Consider the following 25562-nt stretch of genomic DNA (forward strand, 5'->3'; position numbering starts at 1 on the left):
GGTAACCACCTATGATACAGAAGCAAGCCCTTCTGCTCTGCTCAAGCTTTCTGTATTACTCAAATCCTCTCCAAAGCTCTTGAGATTAATATTTTGTAAGTTCTCATGTCAATTAGGTCAAATACTAACCTCATTATTCTCCTGTTTAAAGATTTCCAAACTCTCTTTCTGCAGACGTATCTAATTACTTGGTTTCGCTAAGCTGTAGCTGTCCTGTTTTCCTGGCATGACGTCGTCCCTGACATCAGCAGCGCTGCCCGGCAGCACGTGGCTGACGCAGCGTAGACTCACCAAGTCCTTCAGGTGGGAAGGGACCCCGGGAGGTCTCCACTCCAACCTGCTGCTCACGGCAGAGTCAGCTCTGAGGTCAGACCAGGCTGCTTGGGGCTTTATCTGGTCACTTTTTAAACGTCCCCGAGGACGGAGACCGCACAGCGTCTCTGGGCAGCCTGCTGCGCTGCGCGGCTGTCCTGACGGGGAGCAAGCACCTCCTTATGTCACGTCTGAACCTCTCTTGCTTTCAGTATTGTCTCTTGTCCTCCCACCACTGTGAAGAGCCTGTTTTCTCGATAGCGCTGCTGTAAGCGCTGCTGGGCTGCTGCTGGGTCTCCCCTCCCGGCTGAAGAAGGCCCATTCCCTCAGCCGCCCCCGACCGTCTGGGTCATCTCCGGTAGGATGAAGGAGATACCTCCTGCGCTCCCAAGACAGCCGGCTGGAAGACCTAGAAACACTCTGACTATCCTTTAAGGTGATTCCTGCGTATTGTCGAGCTGCGGCGGAGCCTGAGGTCCCTGCCGTACGCTGAGGCGTGTGGTGATAGAGCACCGTCCTCGCGGCCGCTGGGTAGGAGCCCACAGATTGCACCTCCCGCTTGGGGTTGTCACCCTTCCTGCAAAACTGAAATCCAAGAGCCCGTGTGTTTCGGCAGTTAAATCCCTCAACGTCAAGAGCAGCAGACAAGGGTGGTTCTCGGTGTGGGGAGGGAGAAGGGGTGCCGTGGTGCCTGTGAGGGGTCCATAGGGAGGTGTACTTTCTGAGGTGAACCGCAGACAGGCGGATTTGGAGCAGCTGTCCGGGGGTGCTGTGCTCGCCCTGCACAAGACGGAGTTCTCCGGGGGCCCAGCGCCGGATGGGCTGGGATGTTCCTGCCGGCTGTGCCGCTTTGTGCCACGTTAGGAACATCGCTCACCAGAAATTGAGCAGGTTCCCTACTCTCCCCGCCGCCCCGCTCCCCGGCCGCCATTTTGTAGCGGGGCGGGGCGTCTCCGCCTTGAACACCCCCCCGGGAGCCGCGCTCCTTGGCCCCGCCCACGACCCGCCCCTCCCGGCTCGGGGAGGGGCGGGGCTACGGGGCGAACCCTCCCTCGGGGCGGGGGGAGAGGCGGGGCGGTGCGCGCGCGCCCGCCCGTGTTACCGCGGCTGCGCCCCGCCCGCCGCCGCCGCCGCCGCCATGGACAGCGACGAGGAGACGCTGGAGGAGACCGTGGAAGGTACCTGCCCCGGGGCCGGGGGGGGGGGCGCCGGCGGGACGGGGGGAAAGGCGGCCCCGCGGGCACCGGGCGGTGCCGGGGAGGAGGACCGGGGGGCGCGGGCCGGCGGCGGCCCGAGCGGGGCGGCCGGGGCCGGCGGCAGCGCATGACATCAGCGGGCTTATGCAACGGCCGCGCCGCCGCTGCGCACGTGGCGGTGTGCGACCGGCGGGAGGGCGTGTGCTGCCGGTAGCGGCGGGCAGCGCCGTGTCGCGGGGCCGGGCCTGGCGCCGGTCCGGGGCCGCCGCTTCGGCTGCGGCAGCGCGGCGCGGTGGGGCCGGGCGGGGGTTGGCTGCGGGCAGCCGGCAGCAGCCCCGCGCCGTCGGCGCACCTCGGCTGCCGCAGCGTCATCGCGCGTTGCCGTTCCCGCCGCGTCCCCCGGCGGCCCCCAGCCCGCGCCTTCCGCCCCGGGCAGCCGGTGCCGCCCGCGGCTCGCACGGCGGGCCGCCGCCCCGCTGCGCGCCTCTCCCGCCGCCCCGTCCCCTCCGCGGCGCCGCGCAGGCTGCAGAGCGGCTGCCCCGGGAGGCCGTGCCCTTCAGCGCGGCGGCGAGGCTTGCGGAGGAGCAGTCCTTCCCCCCGGCGCCCGGGCGGCTCCGTCAGGGACGGGCGGTCCGTCAGGGTGCGCCTGTGCTCGGTAAGGGAGCGAGGGGCAGCCGCTCTTTGAGGCGGCAGTCGCCTTAGTGCCGGTGGAACAGGGGGAAGACAGCGGCAACCGGCGGAAGAAGCTGCGGTCGCGTACGCGGGCAGCCGAGCTGGGGCCGCGCCGCCCGTGTTGCAGCGGGAAGGCCCGTCCCGTAGGCAGCGCGCACCCTCTCCTTCACTGGCCTTGTCTGAGCGCAGAACTCACCCTGAAGGAGTTTTAAAGCAGGGGCGGACGCCTGCGGAAGGCATTGCTGATGGAAGCCTTGGCAGGCAGCGGCACGCCGTCGTCTGCCGGGCGTCCCGGAGCGCGGAGCGGGTTTGCCTCCGCGCCTCTCGAGCGAAGCCCGCTGGGCGCGAAAGCGCCGGCTCCCCAGAGGTTCCTGGCCGGGCACGGTCCTGCCAGAAGGAGCAACCCTGGATTTTCAGCTGTTGGGATGAAGCGCACAAAGTAAGGAGCCGCCTGTGACGAGATGCCGGTAATTCCCGTCGTTCGGCGGCGGGCTGTTTGTATCTCGTGGCAGGAGGATTAGGCCTCGCAGCACGTCTCTCCAAAGGAGGCATCGAGCGCGGCAGCTTAGTTTAACAACAGATGCGAGCTAAGCGGCTGCTGCTAGGATCTGGATTTATTGCCTAGGTATGTGGTAACGCAGCCAAAGAGAAGCCTTGTTGTGTAGAACGTGGTTGTGAGGGGAGCGAGAGCCTTCAGAGGCAGGGTGCTGTGGGTGGGGTGTGCCCTGTGCCCTAATAGACGTGTCTTTTCCCCTTCCTTTCCTCCCCGCTCCTCAAATCTATGGATTACAATTGTGTCTTTGGCAGAGAGTCATAGTTTTGGTCCTCATTATCGCAGGTAACGCGTTCTTGCCATATCGTGGATTTGCTTAGCGTTCCTGTGGGCTAAGGAAACGATTCTTTAAAGCCTACGTTATTCAGCAGCGTATATGAAAGTGTGTGTTTTTCTGAGTGACACAGAAGCAGGGTGCTGTTTGGGGGTGAATAGGGTGGCTGGGTGTTTTTGCACTTACCCAAAGAAAGTTAGAAATACGACAGAAAGCAGCACTTTTTTGGGGGGTGGGGGGGCGGTGGTGGTGTTGGTTTATTGTTGTTATTCCTAAAACATCCATCTGGCATCTTGGTGGCCAGAATCTTTTATTGATGATGTGCACACTGTGTGTCTTCTGTTAAGTAATAGTAATACTGACAGTAAAGGGCTTTTATCTTTGGTTTGTATACGTCCCTGGTTTTGGTAAGTGGCCCCATCATGCTGCGTTGTGAACTAGCCCCTATTAGTGTAAGTCCTTTTCTTGAAAAGTTCGTGGTCTGAGCTTAAGAGGAGATCTTGAGAGACCCTTAAAGAAGTAACAGAAGTGAGGTTTTACGATAATTTAAAAATATGTTTAGGCATTTTGTAGTTGTTTTCACAAATGGAGGAGAGAGGCGAGAAAGGGAAGTGGAACACCCTGCTTTGCTCCCACTGAAATAATGAGGATTTTTTCCATTGACTTCGTCTGAAACAGAATTAGAGCCTCAGGCCTCAGCCATACAGGAAAAGTTTCATCTATGTAATTAAACTTGAAATTGCTTTTTATCCCCTATTGACTAAGAGAGACTGAATGTCTCTTGTTCTGTTGGGGTGGGGGATATTTTTTTTTTTCCAATAGGGGAAAATCTCTAGCATGTTAGAAGAATTGGATTCTTTGTACTGTGGCTGAGATTAAGACTCTGTATAGAGGCCATCGGATCAAAGCTGACCATTTAAATCTCTGGGATAGTCTGTATCCTACCGTGCAAAAGTCCTGACATGCGTGCTGTGTGTAAGCATGGCAGCTTTTGTGTTGGGCTTTGCATTCCAGCAAAATCTTGACAAAACTGAACAGTCACAGAGAACAAAGTAGCAACGTTTTGTTTGTGTGCTTTTTTTTTTTTAAATAGTATAATGTACCAATACTGTCAGTATATTTTTTTTAATCCAAGTGTTTTATAAAAGTTTCGCTCCTATAGTGAGGGGAAAACTGGTAGTGTATTGTTTAGGGTTTGTTAACTTACACCAGTATACCCTTCCAATATTGATAAAACTGAAGTCTTTAATTAACACCATAAATGTTGACATAGTTGGTTTTGTTCCAAAAGAGGTGTTCACATCAGAAATTTCACTGACCTTTTAGTTAAATTGATGTAACTGCTAAATCTTTTCCTTTCTACAAAAAGGGGGGTCGTGACTGAATGGGAGGGAAAAAAAGCCTTTCTTCTGTTTGGAAAGAGCAGCTTGCTGCCCTTTCTGTTTTAAAGGGTTCCTCTTCAAAGTTATTAGAAGCCTTTAGTGATGTAGCTTTTTTTACCCCCCTACTTTTGCTCTCTTTTTACTCTGTTACTTCTCTCAGCTTGGACAGTAAGCAGTGTCTGATGGGTTTTATTAACTTTTTAAACTGTTTTCAATCTAACTTGGACAGGGAACTTGATTTTTAAGTTTTGTGAGGTGGCTGAACTGGACGCAAGGTGGGTTGCTACCCCCGAGAGGGGCAGGTGGGCTCCCAGCCCTGCCGTGGCGGCGGGGTGCGGGCTCAGCCGCCCGAACCAGCAGCAACGCAAGGAAGGGAGGAATTTTCTGCCAGCTTCGTGAGTTGCGCTGCTCGCGGAGGGTGCCAGGCAGGTGCCAGAGCAGGTGCGAGAGAGACTTGGGGGAGCACACGTGGGGAGGGCGAAGGAGGGAATCTTGGCTCTTGGATGAGTTCAGATATCTCACCGTTACGTTCTCCTGTACACCTTCTTTCTAGGTGCATTTCCATACCCAATGTGACAAGTGCAGGAGATGGGTAATAAACCTGCACAGCCTTACTTGGTTACTTTGAGCTCTTTGTTTTCCTTCCTCTATCTTTGTCTCTCTCTTTTTTTTTTTTTTTTTTTTTTAATGAAATTTTACTTTGAGATAGACGAAAGTTTGGAAATATATCCTGACAAAGTATCCTGTGTTGCATGGCATTCTTCTGTCAATAATTCTGGTATTAAAAGGCTCGGGCAGGTCATGTGCCTCTAGGAGAGGACTTCTGAAGCCACACGGGTGGGCTGGCTTTTCCCACTGCTGTCTGCACAGCTTGTTTTCTCTCTGGGCACAGGACTCGAGGTTTGGGAATACTGAAGTGCCTCTTGTTGCCTGCGTCAGCCTGGGCTGTAATCGCCCCCCCTCACACTAGAGTTTGTTTCTGCCTTTCCATATGCGTGTTGAACCTTTTCGGTTCAGGGCAAATTTGGTCAGGGAAGAGCTTGACCCAAAGCCCATAGAAGTGGATGCGTGTGCTGTCTCTCATCTCTAATAGGCTTTGTACGCCTCACCAGGAAACTCGGGGGACCAGAGGCCAGTTTTTATTTAGAAAGGTGGAAGAACATAAATATACGCTGGCTTTTATTTATTCGTCAGTTTTCATGCAAAATTTATACCTGCTAAAATGTCACGACGGGAGCTTGTTACACCCGCAGCTGGTGTATCTCTGTGCTGAAAGCGGCCCTGCTGAGCCTGAGCATCTTCATTCTGCAGTCGGAGCAATGTTCTTCTAACGCGGTGCTAAGGACTCCCCGTTCACATAGGTAAACTCGACAATAACAATTGTTTAAAACACGCTTCTTCCATTTTCTTTTGGCTTTGAGGAGGCAGATAGAGGTGCAATAGGAGCCTTATTATGCTTTAACTTAACCAGAGTTGGCCAGTTGTGTTCTGTAAAATACAGACCCATGCAGGTGAGGATCCAAGCGTGTTGCCCCTCCGCTTTCCCCATGTGCAACAGCTGTAATGAGGAAAACTGATACGGCTAGGAAAGGGAATGGGATGGGGGGACGTAATGCGAACACATCAGAAAGGCACTGGAGAGCAGCATTTAAAATACAAAATAGCAAGTTGACTGACATATTGCAAGGGCATAGTATTATAGATATTACATGGTTTTATTTCTTTAAATTTCTGTGAATATAGCTACGAGGCGGCACACCCACATTGTTGCAAGACATGTATTTATCAAAAGAAAAAAACAAACCTTTTCTTACTCAGTGGATTGAAATCTATTCCGTTCTCACCAGGAAATACATATTCTAGATAAAGAATTACTATATTTTTGAAGGCGTATATTAACACGAGTTAGAATAGTATGAACCTTGTTTCTTTTAGAAACATGTCTTTTTGCTTATTCTTCTCTCCCCTGTTTCTCATCATCCCTTTTCTTTTATCCTGACCCTCTTTATTTTTTATTTTAAGCGAAGTATGTTACACAAGTACAGACTTCAGTTGTACTGAATCTCTGATCGCTGTTCCTAACAGAAATGTTTTGATGCGGCTTACTGTTTTGTACTAGGGAGCTACTGCATTTCAAGCGTCTACATAATCAGAACAGGTTTGCAATTTTTGTATAATGTTTAATGTGTTCCTTTGCTCTCTGTCTGGATTTTATTTCAGGGCATCTAGATGATGATGGGTTGCCACATGGATTCTGTACAGTCACCTATTCGTCGACAGACAGATTTGAAGGCAACTTTGTGCATGGAGAAAAGAATGGCCGCGGCAAGTTCTTCTTTTTTGATGGAAGGTAGACACTGACTCTTCGATTTTTTTTTTTTTTTTTTTTTCTTCTATATTCTGCCTCCTGCTTGCAGTGATACAAAACTAAGCTGCATTGATTGTATGCTGCTGAGTTTCTGGGTGAAGTTTCTCGTTAAAAACTGTAGCTGGAAAGTCTTCTGTACTACTGCTGTAGAAACTACCTTTGTGGGCTTGGGGGCTTTGTACGTAACGTGATGTCTGAAGTTGTTTCCTGGTGGGAGAATGCCGCGGTGTGAGCTCTTTTAGCACTGTGAAGTCATCAACTAATTGGAGACCGTGAGAGCGGGGAGGTGGTCCAGAGGTATTGGAAACCATGCTGACGACGACGTGGACTACAAAGTTCAAGTCCCTAACTGCAGGTGGAATTCTTTGTCTTATAGCCCTATACAGAGGTGGCAGCTGGACTGGGAGCTCCCTTTGCCAGACCTTGTGCACAGGCATAGGACCTTGGCAGAGGGGCTCACCCTCTGCTTGGTCTTGGAAATTGTTTAGTGGTTAAAGGACCGAGTTAGATATGGTTTTGTTCCCAACTGTGCCTAATCTGCAAGTTGCTTGGGGCCTGATTTATTTGCAGAAAAGCCCTTATAATTTCCCCTCTCTTCACTGGGAATTGGGCTGGGCTGTGCCTATGCATGTCTTCTTTTCAGGTCTTCCGTTATGAACACCTCGTACATCTTCCCCCAACGGCAGCATTTCTCACTGCAGTTGCTCAGAACTTCCTCCAAAGGAGCAGCAGATGTATAAAATGACACGATTCTTCATGGTTTTGCAGCTGTCGGTGGCACTATGAATAGCAGCCGCTAAACTGACAGTCGTGCCGGGTCGACTCTCCTCCTGCTCAGCGAACTTCTGAGCAGGAGCGGAGGTATTGTGCTGCCTCAGTGAGTCAGCTCCTTGTCTGTACTTGCCTTTGCAATTGCTTCGTACTGGGGGTTGTGGGGTTTTTTTCATGAGAAAGATAATATATTTATTCAGTTACACAGAAACTGATCAGGCCTCCAAGCCTGGATGAAGAAAAATCCCCAGTGTTGTTGGTAATGGGCTTATTAAATCTTGTATGAGTAACTGAAAATCAGTACTGCCCAGCAGCTGACCTCTCTAAAATAGCCTTTTTTTTAAGTTGGCAGACAGCGTCTCTATGGACACACGTACATAACGCTTCTGTGCTTGCCGATGATCTCAGCAGAGCAGTTGCTGGTTGTACAGTCAGAGAAACTGACCCGCTATTTTGTTTGTAGGGCTGCTCCTCCAAGTAATCCAGGGTACAGGCAGTGCTCTGTGGGAAAACTCAGGCTGCTGCTGAGTCTTTTCTGTACCACTTCAGTGTTGCCAACTCTTCTTTTTTTTTTTTTTTTTTTTTTTAAATTTTCATAACCCTTAAAAAAATGGAACAGTTGGCTACTGTATGACTTCAGGAGCTAGCAAAACGAAAATAGACAAAAATAGCCTGTAATGTGGTTTTGGAAAATGGGATATTTTTATAAACTGCCCTAAGCTGGTTTTCATTTAGCTAAAGCAGCCTGAACCGAGCAAGGACTAGTTACTAAAGATGTTGCAGTTTACCTAGCTATGCCCAGCTAGCACGAGTAAGTTGCCGTCTGAAGTGGATGGTTCAGGTGTCGTGACGTGTTGCAGGAAGAACGACCTGGCATAAACCAGGACACGCGGTTTCCTTTAACTGTGCCGCGGGCAAGGCGGAGTGTTTATGAAGAGAAATGAATCCCCCAAATGTCTCAAAACACCTCTCCCCTTGCAGCATTGTGTGCGGCAGTGCAGTAAATTAGCTGTTTTCAGCGTTCCTGGACCTGTTCCCTCACGGGCTGCTGGTAAGGGCTGACAGCTAAACTGCTGCAGGTCTGTTGTTTGGGAGTCGCTGAGTCCTCTCAGGCACTGGACTGGCAGCAGTGTAAGCGTTCTCGTTTTTTGAGTGTTGGGAAATAGGATTGGCTGCCTGGCTGCCTTGTTTGCCTCAGTGAAAACTTTTCCCTTTACTGGAATAACCGCCTCCTTCCTGTTGATTATTTAAGGGAGTAGAAACCTGGAATGAAATATCAGTTGTTTTTTCCTTCGCCTTCAAAAATGCAACAAAACCCAACCTATTCTTTCAGAGAGAAGTTTTACCTCTGGCACACTCCCTGTTTTGGATCGTGTACTTGAGCTTGCGCTGGTGCTAACGTTTGCTGGAGTGCACTTTGCAAAACACTTTACGCAATAACTGCGAGCGTGAGAGCCGTGCTTGGCACAGAGCTGCAGCTGCTCTTCTCCCTTAACTAGAAACTCTTCTAACCTGACATCTCCCAGAACACAGTAGAGAACAGTATTATTTTTAAGAAAAACTTTCCAATGTTCCCATATAGAGGGAAAGGTGGGAGATCAGGGAGTGAGGGATGAATGGATCAGGGTCTGTCGATACAACTTAATACCTGAAAGGATATTGCAGTCGGTGTTTCGCACACATCCCCCAGCTCTTATCACTGGTTTATTTTTTAGGTAGTGGATATCCTAGATCCTCTCTAGGCCTGGTGGGTAATGGGAAGACAGTACATCTGATAAATCTTGACTTTAGTAAAACTTTACATTATCGCAAATATGATAATCTGAGAAGCAAACTGGAGAAACACAGGCTAGCTCAGGGTTTGTATTAACAAGATCTTGTTTATGCAAGACACAGAAGCTACTTATTCCTCAGGTGAGGTCTTAGTTGCAAGTATTGTGTCTGGCTGCAGACACCATGCAGTTTAAAATGAGAAAGAGAGAAGGGGGAGCGGGGTGGAAATAACTCAAAAACTATGAAAACTATAAAAGTGTTAGAGAACCTGACTTTTTAGGCAAGGTTGAAAGATGCCTGAGGAACTCACTCCATGTCTTTCTTTTGATTTCCTTAGATGATACAAGCGTAGAAAAAGATGGAGCTTGAGCTTTGGAGCTTAAGACAATGAAAGAAAACCTAGAGATTTGAGTTACAGTAAAAGAAAATATATTTTTTCCAGTGCTAAAGCACTGTTGTAATTTAGCAACCTGTTAACTTCAACTAATATCACTAAAGGTAGCAAGAAGGTTTTTTGGTCTGTTTCATTACATAAACGGGGGGTGGCTCCTTCTTTTAAAGAGTAATCCTATGTGTGGACTCTGTGTGTATTGTCAGCTACAATGAAATTCAAATCTGGTGACCTGTGATAAACTAGGGGAGAAAGTGGTGTCGTTTGCAGCTGAGTAAGCGCACTGATTTCTGGCGGTTCCCTCATCTGCTCTGCTCCTTCCCTGTGCTGTAGCTGTCTGTGCAGCTCTGTAGCAACCTGGACCAAGAAATTCATCTGATTTAGAAGTAAACCAGCTTTCCTACCCCTTCCTGCTCTGCATCTGGTTTGCGTTGAGGCTTTTACTGTAGTGTATTTTCCCATGGAAACCTCAGCCAGCGTGTCAAAGTTAAGTAAAAACAGAAAGTGAAGCTTTAGAAACCAGAAAGTTAATTCTGAGAAAACATTCCTTCCGCAACTCTTGAAAATCCGTTCTGTAACGTTTTGTAAAACATGTAGAGTCACGGGCTCCCAGGCGCTGTTTGGGCTGATACCTTAGGTGTCTGCATCAGAAAAAGAATTATGCAGTGAAAGTGTATGTACTGCACCTGGCTGTTAGCTAAATATGCTGGGGTAAAAGCTAAACAGTTCATCTTTCCTTGTGCTAGTTCTAACCTGAGAAAGAAATAGCTGAGTAGATCCTCTTTTACAGTTACGCTTTCATTCTTTGTAGTTTCTCTCGGGAGCCTTTTCTAGGAGAGGAAGCGAAGCAGATTGCAAGATATTATTGCTCACCTTCTAAAGGGTTTGCGAGACAAAACTGAAGTGAAATGTTTCTTTGTTCAAATCCAAGCGCAGCACTAGTTCTGTTTGACAAGCTCTGTCCCATTTTAATAGAAATACATGAAAAATGACAGTGCTTTTGGCAAATCCGGTACAGATTGCTGCTAAGTGTATCGCTAGAGAGCTCACACTGAACTGGTAGCAGGTTGCAGTTTGTGCCCTTTTGCGGTCCACCTGTATGGCAGTTCAATTTTATCTCACCAGAGAGATGTCAGTAAAGATCCAAATGTAGGAGGTAGAAAATCCTAACGTGGGAGTAGCCTGCTTGAGCAATAATGCCTTCTCTGACCACAAGCGTCCATTTCCTGCTGTAATTTGCTACCCCAGCCTATTAAAAAAGCTCAGCAATGTAATTTAGATGAATAATGCTGTGCCCATGCAGCGCACCCTGGTGAAAGGACGGTGTAAGTTGTTCTCTGCCTTTGGAGGCCCGTGGAAAAAATTTTCTGCTTTTCATCTTGGCTTTCCAGAGAAGTCAGGTTTACTTTTGTACTCCCCTCCCCCTTGTCCCCTTTAAATTTGGTTGAAACTAGCAAACACATCAGAGTGGGGGATAGTGATGCCTGGTGGGGGATGGAGGAGAGATGCTGGAAGCGGTGTCCCAGCCAGAGAGCCCCGGCAGCCGCCGGCGAGCCTTTCGGCATGCCTTTCGACATACCGTTCGGTCCGCCTGCGCATAGCTCTGCCCTGTGACAGCCTGAGCTCTTGGAGCGAGGCCACCGAAAAAATGCAGAAAAGCTGTGATTGTTGCAGTGGTGGTGTACGTTTTGGGGAGGGTTGTAGGGTACTCGGCAATAGCAAACCAGGTGTCACCAGTTACCTCCTCCTAGGACCTGACTTTCTCGAAGGTTTCCCCTCAGCCTCAGTAATATGTAGAATGACGAAGAGAGGAGCAGGGTTGTGCCGTGCCTCGTGTCGAGGCTTTGGGTTCACCTCTTCGAGAGGTGAATAGTCTTCCACTGCTGTTTTCTTTCTCTCTTTACCAGCACCCTTGAAGGGTACTATGTTGATGATGCCCTGCAAGGCCAGGGAATCTACACTTACGAGGACGGAGTGGTCCTTCATGGCACATATGTGGATGGAGAGCTGAACGGACCAGCCCAGGAGTACGACAGTGACGGGCGGCTGATATTCAAAGGGCAGTATAAAGACAACATTCGACATGGAGTTTGTTGGATTTATTACCCGGTAAGCCTGACCACCTGCTCTCTCTATTGCAGAATAGCACCATTATATATCTTTCTGTTCTCCCCAGCTGAAACAAATATCCACTGTGACCCAGCTATCCAAAAGTCAACACACACAAATCAAGGTGGAAGTTCTGTGCATTCTCATTTTGGATAATCCAACGTACAGTTAAACCTTTTCAGTGTTGAATGTTTGCCCAGTAGACAGGATTCAGCAAGGCTGTGAGATGCCTCCACTATTTTAATCTTCCAGGGAACCCAGCCCCTTGGAAGTGCATTTATATGTGTCTCCTTGGGAAGGCTGGGCTGGTGATCTCGCCGCTTTGTAGTGCTGACTGCAGGTGAGGAGCATGGGAGCCGTGCAAGCTATTGCAACCTGCTGCTCTTATTTAACTAGGAGGGGAGACTTTGTCCACTTCTGCAGAGTATGTTGTGAAGTCTGGCTTCCCCCAGCAAATCGGATGTAACTTTTTTTTTTTTTTAAATTCTAATTCCTATTCTTACACAACACTCTAGACTTGAACCTTTCAGTCTTTTCCTTGTACTGAGGAGGGGGAAACATCTACGTGTAATTAAACTGCTGGTCAAAACCCAGTCTATTTCTGTGCTACATATTGCACAGACTTCAGTTGCAGATTCATTTCAAATGCTCGCTGTTGGCTGTTCACTTTATTTACTGGTTTTCACTCTTGCCATTAAGCATGTGTGTTCGAATCAACAAATGCTTGGTGTAGGTAGCCAAACAAGTAGCAGTTTTTCAGTATAAAATACACACAGCTGACCCTTCAGATCACATGTCTCCTGTTTCATCTTCCAGCTGACAAAGTGTTGCTGTACCTCCTGGAAATGTGGCTATTTAGAGGCTGTTTATCATTATCATCTTGCCAGACTAAAGGATGCAAGGTGTTTCAAAAAAACCTTTGCCACGGAAGCAATTGTTTATGCATGGTTCTCTGCATGATGCTATGTGCACAAATTTTTACTCACGCTTAAGGTTCACTGTTCCTTACTACGGTATGAAGCTCTTTTATCCTTGGAGTTGAGCAAAATGATGCCACTCTGAGATAGAGTCTGTGCACAGTGATCTTGATCTAAATCAGCCTGTTTCCACATCACACCTGCTGTTTGTGCTCCAGGGCATTATTGGAAGATGTCTCCTTGTCCTTTTTGAAATAAACACCTGAAGTCGTTAGACCTGTGCTAATCTATGCATCTCATTCTGCAATTCCATAAATAGACCTAACCGGACTTGCAGGCAAATCACAGATGGCAAAGCCCAGGGCTAAAATGTGTGATGCTTAGAGAGGAAGAGTGTTGCTGATGATGGCTTTGTGCAAACAGTTGTTCTTGTCAAATACCACCCGACATCGTAGGGGGATGCTGGGACAGAGAAACTCTCCAGTTGTCCAGCAAATATTTATCTTTTTTTTTTCTTCTTATTAGGCTCAAGTCTTTTGATGTACTATGAATTAGCAGTGAGCAGGGTTGCGTTTTAAGTTTTTTCTTTCCTCCAGCACAGTATCATACTGAGAAAATTCAGACAAAGTTTGTGTATGGCTTTGGGCCCTGGTTCACAGACTGTTCACATAAAAATTTTGCTAATTGAAACTCGGTAGCTGTGTCACGTGGAAGGAGAGACCTTGGGTTTTGCCTATTTCAAACAAAGTAGAAAACCCCATTCATTTCTTTTATTGGTTTTATCCTGACTGGAATGACTTCACCCAGCTTCTTCATGTGTCTGTTTCTTGCTCATTTTCATGACCTCACATCCAAACTTACTGTAGCTTAGGTTGCTTCTTTAAAAAGTTGGTAAAAATCTTTTTCATTTACTGAAGATGGTAAAGTGTAACTGAATGCTCTGCCTGTTCTTTCTTGCCCGTGCTTTCAGGACGGAGGCAGCCTTGTGGGAGAAGTGAATGAAGAAGGGGAGATGACCGGAGAGAAAATAGCCTATGTCTACCCTGATGGAAAGACTGCATATTCTGGAAGGTTCATAGATGGAGAAATGATAGAAGCAAAACTGGCAACTCTGACATCTGTAGAGGATGGGAAGCCTCAGTTTGAAGTAGTACCGGGCAGTAAGTTCAGCTAACACAGAAACTTGTATTCTTGCTACCAGCCCTTCGTTGCAAACAGCTTGGTTTCTGTAATGTTCCCCATTGGAGACTCTAAAGGCTGACTGCGATAAGAAGTCTGTTAGTGAGAAGACCTTTTTCTAAATTATAAACTTGGACAGAAAGGCACGTGGAGCAATCCCTTTGCTCTGGGCACAAATGGGAAGCGACCCATGCGGCGGTGCAGCTGAACTGCATGTCACAGCCCTTCTCTCCCATGCTCACGGGCACAGCCCTGCTTGTCACGCACGCCATTGCCACCTGTGCCAGCATGAAAACCTGCTTAACGGTGTTAATGCTGGTGCAGTTACAGGCTTTGGTTTGTTAGTAAAATCACAAAGAGCGGGGGGGGGGGGAGGCTGTGGTTTGGTTGTAGCTCTGTCAGTTGGGTTTCTGCAAGCTGTGAGCACTGAATATTCTGGCACCTGCGTCACGGGGCTGAGAGGACACAGGGGTTGGAATCGGTGAACTAGATTCAGTTGTTGTATAACAGTCTGATTCACCAGCACCCTTCAGTCCGCCTAGTCCTGCTGCTAGAAAGTGGCTATGAAATGGCTAGGGTCAGGGTGGTGTCCTCGACCCGTGTAGCCAGTGCTGCTTCTCCAGGGCAGTGGTGGCTTGGGCCTGTAGTTCTGCAGTGGTTTTGTTGCTCTGAGGTGTATGTGGTGTTTCGGAGGCGAGTGGGTTAAGCTGTGGATGGGGCTATGAGTAATAAACAGGGACCATGCTAACACATTTACTGTTTTGCCAGCAAAGATTGTCTCACTCAGTATGAAATAAGAACATAAAACTCAGTGAAAAGGGGTTCAGAAGCAAATGCACGTGACTTTATTTTCTTAAATCTCTCAGTTGTGATAGCAAATAAAAATTTAACTTAAAACATATCTTCTGAGAGGGTACAGTTGTGCTTTGTAAATAGGATTCAGTTACACCCTGGAGGAAGCTGCCTTCAGCCAGAACAGATCTTGGACACCAGGGGCAATGGCCTTTTATCAGATTTTGTAATATTGTGTGTTGGGGTTTTTTTCCTCTCTCGTTTCCACCTGCATCTTAACCTATCTCCCAGATAGTCCTCTGGCAGTTGATTGTAGAGGGATGTAAGAATATAATTAGAGCTGTACCGCTGAGTTGCTTATTAACGGCAGGAAATAAATGACTGTAGCAAGTGTGATTACTGAACATTATCTTCTGGCTGAAGTCTCTTCAGCATTTGGACTAGAAAACATTTCCTATTTGAAATAGTCCAAGATTTTTTATAATTAATGTGTTATTGAATATACACTTTTAAATTTTGCTTTACTTGTTAATTTTAATTAGAGACTCTGTCAGGGTCGGTTTTGAAAGACTGTCCAGTCCTCCTTTAAAAGATGGTAGTTTGAAGAACATATATATCATCTTTTTGTGGTAATACTGCTGCTCGAGTATGTGGAGGGGAAAAAATAATCAGGAAACAGTATCTCACGGAAGACCTTTTACAGGTGCAGTTCTGTTTAATACCTTTTTTTGGAAGCATAGCATTCATTTCTTGCAGTCATTAAAATTTAATTTTTGAATGTCTTGATTAAGTTAAAGGTTGCATGTTTTCAGTACTGCCAACTAGTTTATTTCCTTTGTTGATTTCTGTTTTTTTAGGCCCAGTATACAGTTTTGACAAATCTACTTCATCCTGCATTTCTACAAATGCACTTCTTCCTGATCCTTATGAGTCAGAGAGGTAAGCTGTTTTTCTTCTCCCCTCTTTCAATATTGTCCATATTTCTTTGCTGTTACGTACTTAGGGCCTAATTTTGCAAGCCTTTTCTCATTTAAAATTTAAAAAGAAAAGTGTGTAAGGGTTTGTGAAATGGAACCCGTTACTGTACATCAGTCAGCATTTGACTTGATTGAATTTCTTTGATTCGCACGATAAAATTGCACTCTAGTAGTTAGAACATAGCAATACTTTTTTAAAGAGATTAAACTGGGATAGTTTCTTAGCATTTCAAAGGCATGTTCGGTCAAGTCCTGGACTCTACTAATAGCCCACGTCTACAGTATTCTGAGTGAAAAAGTACGCTGTTCCCTATTTTCTAGATGTCTAACTAGCTTCAGTTTGCAGTGTGCTGCATTCAGTGTGTCTCGCTGGATGCATGCATTGTACAAAGTTTTCTCCTCTCCCTACGGATGTAGCAAAGTGACAAGAGTAAATCATCAAGCTGGAGGAAAGTGAGATACTGTTTGTGACAACCCTGTAATGTCAAAACACGTTCCTCAGCAATTGTCTTATCGTAGTCAGTCAGTGATATCTCTTCCGTGGCTATTCCACAATTACACTTTTTACCTAGACTTTTAAGAGGCCTTGCTCTGTAGATATCTTGATTGTAGTCCTTTTCTGATACTTCGAAATATCTAAAAAAGTGTTTAGTAAAATGCTGGCATTAATTTGCAGTAAGTGCTTGAAGATCTAGAGCTTCACTTTGAAAACTCTTGCTCAGTGGAGTAATAATCTGTGCATGTATACACCAGCAACCTCAGCTTAGTGGGGACCTCTGGGATTCTGGTATATTATTGAGGGTGTTCCTGAGTCAAAGCCATCATTGAGGAGTAATAGTAGGTTGGCACTTTAAAAAAAAAAAAAGAAAAATTCAAACTAATAGATAAAGTCAGCCCCCACTTCCCACCAAATCTCTATTTTGCCAAAATAGAGAGAACATATGGAGGAGAGGAAGGAGAAGCGGGTGCATTTGGAGGTTTTGAATTATTATTATTAGTGTTGTTGTAATATTGAAGTATTAGTCTTTATGCCAGTAGTGTTGTGATAATACTTCTTGAAAATGAAAACTGTAGCCGATCACTAATTCCATGCCCTTTTCCCTTGTAGGGTGTATGTTGATGTCTCTCTCATTTCCAGTGCTGGAGAAGGATTATTTTCGAAAATAGCAGCAGAAGCCAGTACAGTTATGTCCTTTTACAACGGAGTGCGAATTACACACCAGGAGGTAAAGGAGAGAAAAAAGTCAGTCTGAATTTTCATTGCTCCTTCTGAAATCTTCTTACAGTAGGATTTTACACCCCCTCCTTCCCACCCTTAAGATTTAATATGATGGAGTTTAATTGAAGAAAGTGCATGTTCACCTATGTATACATTAAAAAAAGTGGCGGTTGGTTTTGTTTTTCTTCTTAATGACTTACAGGAAAAGCTTTAGTTGCATATATTTGAATGTTTGCTTTCAAACTGCTGGCAATGTTGACCCCTCCACACACACGCTGGATTTTTGCCTTGCAAACTAGGTAGACAGCAGAGACTGGGCCCTCAATGGAAATACAATATCCCTGGACGACGAAACAGTCATAGACGTGCCAGAGCCCTACAACCACGCCGCCAAGTACTGTGCCTCGCTGGGGCATAAGGCCAACCATTCTTTCACTCCTAACTGCATCTATGACCCGTAAGTAGAGTCCCGTGTTTCGGAGTGGGAGCTGCAGCCCGGCAGTCTGGGCTCACAGGCTGTTTTTGGGCAGCCGAATGAGGAGCAGCCGGTAGGGCTGGGAGTAACGGGTCCAGGCACTGAAGGAGTTCCTGGTCACCTGGGCTGAGTTGGAAACTGGCTGGCATTTTGGGTGCTTGATGTTCCTTGAGGCTTACACCATAGAGTGTCTTGAAATTTACAATGTGTGTTAATTTCGTCATGAGCTTGAGGAGCTGCCTCTTGATTCTAAAATGCATAAGCACAGCTCTCTAAACCCTAGCTTGGCTAGGACTGCACTGTATTGGCTGAACTACAGATGCTTGACCAGCACCATAAAATGTGCTGTCATTTCTGAAACTCAAAAAATAAGCATCTTGCTGCCCTGCAGTTGGTGCAGAGCACTAGGAAACTTTTGACGTACACGTATGCTCAAGGGTATAAATATTTTCATACCAATGTACAAACGAACAGAAAGAACTGTGGAGATATATATGTAGGAAAAGGATGTACAGAAGTGCGTTATGATTTTTTTGGTAGGTAACCTGTACTGAGGAAATAAAGATGAGCAATTTCCCATGCTCTCCAGTCTCTCATAATCTCTACTGTTTTCCTGTCGTGCAAATGTTTACCTCTGCAAGCCCAAGGCATGTGGCAGTGATTAACTTTGGTTTATTTATTTATTACAAACGAGCAATGTTGCAGGACTGTTGAAATATTTCAAGTAATAGAGCTACACAAAGCTGTTTTAATATGTCGATGGTTTTGCCCTTATTACTTAAGTCTTCATAAGATTGACTCAAAGCAATCTACTCATCTGAGATCAGATTATGTGATATTACTCTGAACTGTGAGTGACTTCTGAAATGATAAAAGGGGCTAACAGAGTCTGTGAATTGACAGCTAAGCCTAGCAAAGGTGTTTATTCTTTGTCTAGGTTTGTTCATCCTCGTTTTGGGCCTATCAAGTGTATCCGTACCATCAGGTCTGTGGAGAAGGACGAAGAATTAACAGTGGCTTACGGATACGATCACAACCCCGTTGGGCAAAATGGGCCAGAAGCACCGGAGTGGTACCAGCTGGAACTGAAAGCTTTCCAGGCTGCCCAGCAAAAGTGAAATGGGAGCTCCTTCTCCATTCAGCAAACTGAAATAGAAACTTGGATCTATGCACTACCTTTATACTGAAAACTGGACAACCAGGGATTGTTAATGCTGTTGCATCATAACTTTGCATTCTGTGTTAAGAGATAAGTTTCTTGCATACTAACTAGGTTTGACTGTGTTACTCATAGCAGATTTAAAATTAGCTAGCGTTGCACCAGTCTTATCTGGAGAAATTATTTAATATTCTATACGAGACGTGATATTCTTTGGTAGCTTCTGCTTTTGCACCATATGCAAAGATGCCAAAAGACTAGACAGAAAACTAAAATGGGTATATCGTTCACTTTTAGTCGGCAGACTTAGTGTTGCTCTCTATCTGCCTAGGCATTATTGTGCAACTGCATTTTGCATATATGCCACTTGTGATGATAACAGTAATATTTTGATATTCTCTAATAGTAGCATAATTTTGCCTTTTTAAACCTTTGATCTGAATCTTGCAATAGAGCAGTTTATTTATTAGCATATAGGAGGCTGGGTTTTAACTCCCCTTTCCTCTTGTCTGAACGTTGTTCTTTCTACAAATCCTCTTTTGCAGGAGAAAATCCTTTCTAACTAGTGGAAAGGCTTGTGTGTGTATGTGAGAGTGCTGTGTGTTGGTCTCTGTGGCTCTCTAAATAGTATAGCAACATGTCCAAACCTAATATTTATCTAGCCTTTACGGCTGGCTTATTTTATTTAATTTATGATTATGACACGCAAATGAAACTGTTCTTTGCATGAAGATTTTCTGAAAGGAGAAAATGGATTCACTTTTGGAAGGACTTTCAGAAGTACAGGTTCTGGAAGGCAAGCACATTACTTGCATTAGTGTCCATGAGTTGGTTTGCCTATTTCACCTGTTAAAGCGGCCAGTTCTCAAGGCAGAAATTCGAGCAATGAGGTGCTTGCACCTCGGGTGAATTCCCTTAAAGGAGGTGTATGTATTTGAGGGCAGGCTGTAGTACTTGGTTAAGGAGAGCTGTATCTTTTGTATGTGTTCAGTTGACAGAGGATATAGCCTTGTAGCCATCTTTTAGTAGTACTGGTTTAAGACACAGTAAATTAATATAGTATGAGATATCAAAATAAGATTAAAAAAAATGTGAAAAGATTGTTTTTTGAAAGACAAACAATGAATGTAAAAACATCACTCACCGCTCATATTTAGAAACAGCAGTCAATCCATAGCTTTGTTGCAGCCAACAGCAGGGGCTTGTGAATATTCATCGGCAGGGCTGTGTTCTGGGGTTTTTCAGGGATAGGGAGATTGTGCATTTTTTCAGATACTGTACTGGTCTTGCCTAATGCTGTATCAGAGAGAAATAATGTATCATCTCGGCCTGGATACTGGAGCCCTTCTGGGACCCCTATGCTCTCTTTAGGGTTTAGCAGCTTAGGAAAAACTCAAATGCATTTGCAACACTTTGAATATTTGTAGTTTTAAAAAAAGTTTGTATATATGTAACATAAACGATTGGGAAATCAGACCTACCTTTCTATTGCAACATGTTTTGGTTAGTTGCTTGAATGGTTGGAGGTGTCTGGCTGTCTGGAGAGCCAGACATGGAGAATGTGTTGGGTTGGTACCTGCAAGCAGAAGGATGAGGTTGCTGCTTTGTGCAGTCTGAGAATTCTTGCTTTGGTACCTGTGCAAAGTTAGGAATTATTAATAAGAACCTCTCTAACTTGGGGCTCTGTTTACTCCCTGCGACTGATCACAAACCTTTTTCAGCACCTCACCATTTCAGCTTGCACAAAAACTACTCTGTGCGTGTGCTGGGGCGGGGGGGGGGCAAGTAGGCTCAGGGCTTTTTGACACTCTTCCAGCAGCGATCTGAATGTGAGCTTTGACACCATCCATCTCCTCGCGCTGGAGACTCAGGCCGCAGCTCTGCTTCTCGTCCAAGGCAGGTGGCTGGCAGAGGTGACAGCTCAGGGACTCAGCTGAGTGTGCAGAGACAGAACTGAGCCTCGCAGGTGAGGGAGAGCTGTCAAAGGCCGATTGGCAGCACAGCTTCAGCAAATGAACCTCAAAAAGAAAATATGCACGTCTTGATCTTTCCGTACCTGCCCACAGGTCATTATTTTAGATCACTGCTGTTTCAGCCGTTTGCAGAAAAGCGTGCCTCTCTGGTAGGAAGCTGTTGTACGCATCTTGTGGGTTATTCTGCCAGGACCATGAAGTTCGCAAAGTTGAGGCTTGTGTTTCAGTGCAGGGAAGAGGAGAGGGAAGATGTGACTGAACCCTGCTGTGAATGGACGGTAACTCCTTCCACGGTCTTGATAACCTGCTTTGGACTGCTGGCCTCTTTGTGCCCACTGGAGAATCGTGCGTAAAATGTTCTGATCTCTAGAGCTCCTTTGGCTTTATTCCTGATCAGTCTCAGATTCCTCTGCTATCTCCTCTTGGTGTGGAGCTGCTTATGTTTTAATGGATTTGTCAGTCTTCATGTTGCCTGATTTTTGAGATAAATACAAGATAGGTGCTCTTTGCACATCAGGTTTGAAGGTTGCATCCTGAAATAGGAAAATCCTAGGAAAAAAAAGGCACAGAGGTATCCTCTGTGTGTTCTCAAAAGCTGTTAATTTGGTGACAGCCAAGCAGATTCTCTTGCTCTTGTGTATGCTTGTAGCCTGGTAGTATGCCACAGCTGTGGCTGTCGTCTCTGTTAGCTCTACTGTCCTTTTCCTCTCTGCTCTGTTAAAATCTATTGGTCCTCCTATAGATCCCTTCTTCCGTGACCAACCTTCTATAAAAGTTGTGATTATAAAGCTGCTTCGGCTTGATTCAGGACCAAGCCTTTTAATTCTTTGTTTTCTTTTTCTTTGTGGTCTGTTAGAGTGGAGATGGTTGGGATGGTTACCACTGAGTAGCAAAAGGGCTCAGTGTGTCCTTCAGAGGTTTTTGAGAGGTGTGCGTTGGCAACCACAGGTTCAAACACAGGTTAGTTACAGAACTCCAAATAATGCCTTAACATGGTCAACGTATTGCAGCTCAGCTTCTGGGGCTCACTAGACAGCGAGACCAGCTTAGCAAAACTATTTATCAGTAGTAACACGAAACCCGCACCAAAACGTGGTTTTAATTTGGAGCAGAGGAAGCAGTCATTTTGCAAAGCGATCCATTTGAGTCTGTTGAATGCAGCTGACTATTGGTGAAGGTGCAATAAGTAAAGAGCTTACTTCTTAAGTAAAGAGCACTTCTCAGAGCCTGGCCAAAGACCTGTCCTGCCAGCACAGAAACTGGAAGAAGAGCTGGTGCCTGTCAGCTGGGCCTGGGTGAGCAGTTGGCTCTCGAAGTACCCGCTGTGACTAAAGAATGGCATAAGAGAACCTGGAATTCCTGGGGTTTTTTCAGGTACAGATCAGTTCCCAACATCTGCCTTTGGTCTGCACTGCTGCATGTGGCTCCTCTGTGATGGGAGGGTTGTTACCCGAGCTCCTTTTATGAGAAGGAGCCTGTATCAGCCTGTATTGGAGGCTGCTGATTGTGTCTCTTTAAAAAAAAAAAAAAAAAGTATCTTCCTGCTACAGCAGCACTATGTTTTGTCACCAAGAATACAGAAGCTTAATTTTCTGGAGAAGCGGTTAATCTTGGTGACAAGAGAGCATGAGAAGTTACAGCTGAGAGCTACCTGCTGCTGGGTCACTCCTCTGGATAAGAGGGAAAAGGGCTCAGGCCGGTGGGGGGTGTGTGTGTGTGTGTGTGTCTCAAGTTGAGTCTTGTCCTATATTTTGACTTTTTGGGATCTACTAAAATACCTGATTTTTTCCTTCACAAATCTGAAAAGGCTTTTTTCCTTTTTTTGGTAGTAATTAAAAAACCCTTAACCTACGTAAATACATGTAAGTCTTAACTGTTGAAAAAGTCAAAGGAAATACGTGGATATGACTCTTCAGCGATCAGAGTGAGAGCTGGGATAGCTTTTTGACTTCTTCCACAGTTGCAACACTACCCGCTAGGATGGCCCGTGATTTTTCCCAGATGCTGCAGCTCCTGGGCGACTCGCGCAGGTTTTGAGACCTTTGGGAGGCTGGTCGCTCGGCCTCGCAAGGCCGCGTGTTTCGGGAGCGACTAGGGAGCCTTCTCCTTAGTTCAGCCTTTTTGGCTGCGGAGCTCGCAGTCTTGCACGCAGTTGGCCGTGGCTGTGGTTTCTTTCCCGGGGCTGTTGTAGTACGTTGCTGGCGTGGAAGCGAGAGCGCCATCGGGGATTTCTCACCCTCTGCCAGGCACTGGAGGAGCAGAGTAGCCAACATATCCCGTCTGGTACGAGAAACTGAGAAGTGGTGGAAATCGCCACTTTTCTGTTTCCTTCCCAGTTGGCTGCCCTTGTCCTTCAGTCGAAACCAGTGCTCAGCACTTTGGTTGTGCCAGGAACTGTGCGGTGTCGCTCCTGTCCCAGAGACCCCTGTGACTTCTATCCTTCACTCAATTTGATAGTCTTTTTGGAAAATGCTGTCGTTGCGATGAGGTAAGGAGTTGTAGAGAGCCGGTTATCTGCTGCTTTGTTTTCCTCTGGCACAGCAGAATTGCTGGAGCTGTGGGTGCCTGAGGAATTCACCTCCAAGCACTTAAAAAAACCCCAGTTGCTTTGAAAACAATGTTGCTGAAGTGTCTCCTTATACGCTGGGGTGCTGCATTAGACGCCTCTTCCTCACGTACACCGCACTGTCGTACGCTGAGAGCGTTTGGGCGAGGAGCGCAGGGTGGGAGCAGCTTCACCTGTGGGTGTGAGCGGGCTTCAGGCTCCCCTGCGCCCCGAGGAGGACTTGTTCCTTTTGCTTTGTGTGCTGGAAACATGAGAATTATATTTTTGGACAAAGCATTTCTAAGCAGTCTTATAAGGGACTACTTTTTTTTTTTTTTTTTTTAAAAAAGGTGCAAGATTGAGTGCATGTTTACTTGCCCCAGATCAAAGGTTTTGAACACTAAGGTCACTATCTGTTGAATGGACCCTCCTCTTGGCGCTCTTCTGTCTTCAGGCAATTGAAGCTCCTGCCCTCTTTCTCTACCAGTTCTACTGTAACTACTTTTTTTTTTTTCCAGAAGAAATATATATATACAAAAATTCTAAGCAATTAAATGTTCAAGCCATAAAACCATGAGCGTGGGAAGACCCCCTTCACAAGTTTTAACGTATTTGTATGTAAAATGATGTTTGTATGAAATATTTTCATGGTAGAATGAATATTTAAGAAAAAAAAGTTCCAGTAAGATCTAAACCAAATTTAAAAGGATGTCTTTTTGTAAGATGCAAGTGTAATTGGTTACCAATAAGTAGATAATTTCTTTTTTTAAAGGGGAGGTGCAACAAATGATCTTTACAATTGCAAATGGTCGTTTTTGCTATTTGGGAAAGTATTTATGCAGCATTACACACAGCTGTCATAAATAATTGCAATAGCAAGGCCAGTCACATCTTCAGGACATACCTCTCAGCTTGTCCCTCCATGATATTGTACAAACGGACCCATCCCTCCTTTCTGCAGATTTCCTCCTAGAAAACTTTTCCTACTGTAACTGTACTGAATTTAACTCTTGAGCTAAGATCCAGACTAAAATTGTGTATTACTTAACAGTTTCTGCTGGGCCTTCTGCTATTTTAATACTCTTCAGCCCATAATTACTGGGTGTCTCTGTTCTGAAGAACTAAGTGCTAAAGAATAATCCTTGGGGTAAGCTTATACGTGTGCTAACAGTTAACCCCGGAGTATTTAACTTGTATACAGTACTTGATAGGTGTTTTATGACATTTGTACTCGAACTATGAGCCTTACTGAACATCTGTAGGTTTATTCATGACTTTTAAAAAAATGGATAACTCTAAGAAAGATGTTTACATGAATGATGATTGCCCTTCCTTTGATGTTATGAATGAGGTTTTTATAGTGTGTTTGGGTGTATGTGCAAGGAAGCAAGAAAAATGTTTCTGGGGAAAAATAGACTTGACAAACATTTGTAATAAGTGAATTTTAAAGATCGCTTTAATTGCGCTATGAAGGCAATGCAGATATTAAAATATTCAACAGAACTGTCGTCTCTCCTTGTTATTTGTGTGTCACGGTTTTGGGCATCCTCTGATCTCTCCCCCTTGCTTGTGTACTGCATGGTTGCTGATGCGTGGGAGCAGGATTTGGCACACAGTTAACAGACTTCTAGGCCACTGATATTAATAGTGAACGGACAGCAGAACACTCCTGACGCTGCTGCCGCCTTTTTCTTTTCCTGGCACCTCTGCCGCTTTTGTTATTCGCTTCTCTTTTCAATGCACCTAACATGGGCTTTAGTTGTGGTGTGGTATGGAAGAACATCCCGCCTGTGTGCGCCAAAGTGTCCTTAACAGTTGTATTTTAAAACGTGAACGCGCACTGGTGTGTTTTTCTCTTGCCGTTCGTGACGCCGAGGCAGGAGGAAGGCATGGCAGCAAGCAGCAGCGCGGCCTTCCGGGCAGGTAACCTTTTGCTCTGTCTCCTAGCTCGCTGTACGCATCCCGCTGGGCGAGCGGCGAGGAAAGGGGCAGCCCTTCGGTGCCTGCCCTGCCTTCCTCAGCCCTTGGGTGCCTCTGTGCTCTCTGCCATTGCCGGGGTGACTCCCGGCCTCTGGTGCCCGTGTGCCGGGCGTAGGCGTGCGAAGGCTGTGCTCCCCCCTCTCTGCAGGGCTGGCATTGCCCACTGATCCTTCACAGTCCTAAGCGTGAAAGGAGGAGTGCTTGCTATGTATTTGCATTGACTTCAAATCAAGCTGTGTGGAAGACGACGCTCGGTTTGGGGATGCTGCGGTGGGCTGGCTTCGCCCAGCCTGGCTGCGTGCCAGTCCTGGGCTGGTGTTACAATCCTTTGCTCGCACCCGGGAGGTGCTGTGGGTTTATTTAAAGATAGCGAACCTATTAATTGATTCCTTAAAAATGTTTAAAGGGTAGGCACGCTTTAGCGCAGTGCTTGTTGGGGCCGGATTTGGCTGGAGGCGCTTGGGTGGGTTCTTGTGCTTGCTTTCCAAGGGAGAGGGGCCACCCGTGTGCCGGAGAGGCCCTTGCCTATCCCTCTGACCGAGCCG

At 46.3% G+C, this 25562-nt stretch overlaps 1 protein-coding gene across 6 annotated transcripts; it reads left to right on the forward strand.

The window, feature by feature from the left end:
- Positions 1-1363: 1363 nt before the first annotated feature.
- On the forward strand, positions 1364-24540 carry SETD7 (SET domain containing 7, histone lysine methyltransferase). 6 transcript variants are annotated; one of them, XR_015699643.1, is made up of 9 exons: positions 1364-1490; positions 6610-6739; positions 11600-11801; positions 13689-13878; positions 15547-15628; positions 16775-16892; positions 17185-17342; positions 18298-22980; positions 23388-24540. XR_015699643.1 is itself a non-coding variant. In XM_087736309.1 (8 exons), the coding sequence occupies exons 1-8, from the start codon at positions 1451-1453 to the stop codon at positions 18476-18478; spliced, it is 1101 nt and encodes a 366-aa protein (XP_087592435.1). In that variant the 5' UTR covers positions 1364-1450; the 3' UTR covers positions 18479-24540. The 6 variants fall into 6 exon arrangements, 1 of the variants encoding a protein (XP_087592435.1); XR_015699644.1 differs by having other exon boundaries at positions 18298-21866; positions 22829-24540; XR_015699645.1 differs by having other exon boundaries at positions 18298-21866.
- The last annotated feature ends 1022 nt before the right edge of the window (positions 24541-25562 follow it).

This window comes from Nipponia nippon, unplaced genomic scaffold (assembly GCF_047370975.1).
Source record: "Nipponia nippon isolate SJK-2023a ecotype South Korea unplaced genomic scaffold, ASM4737097v1 scaffold_6, whole genome shotgun sequence".
NCBI lineage: Eukaryota > Metazoa > Chordata > Aves > Pelecaniformes > Threskiornithidae > Nipponia > Nipponia nippon.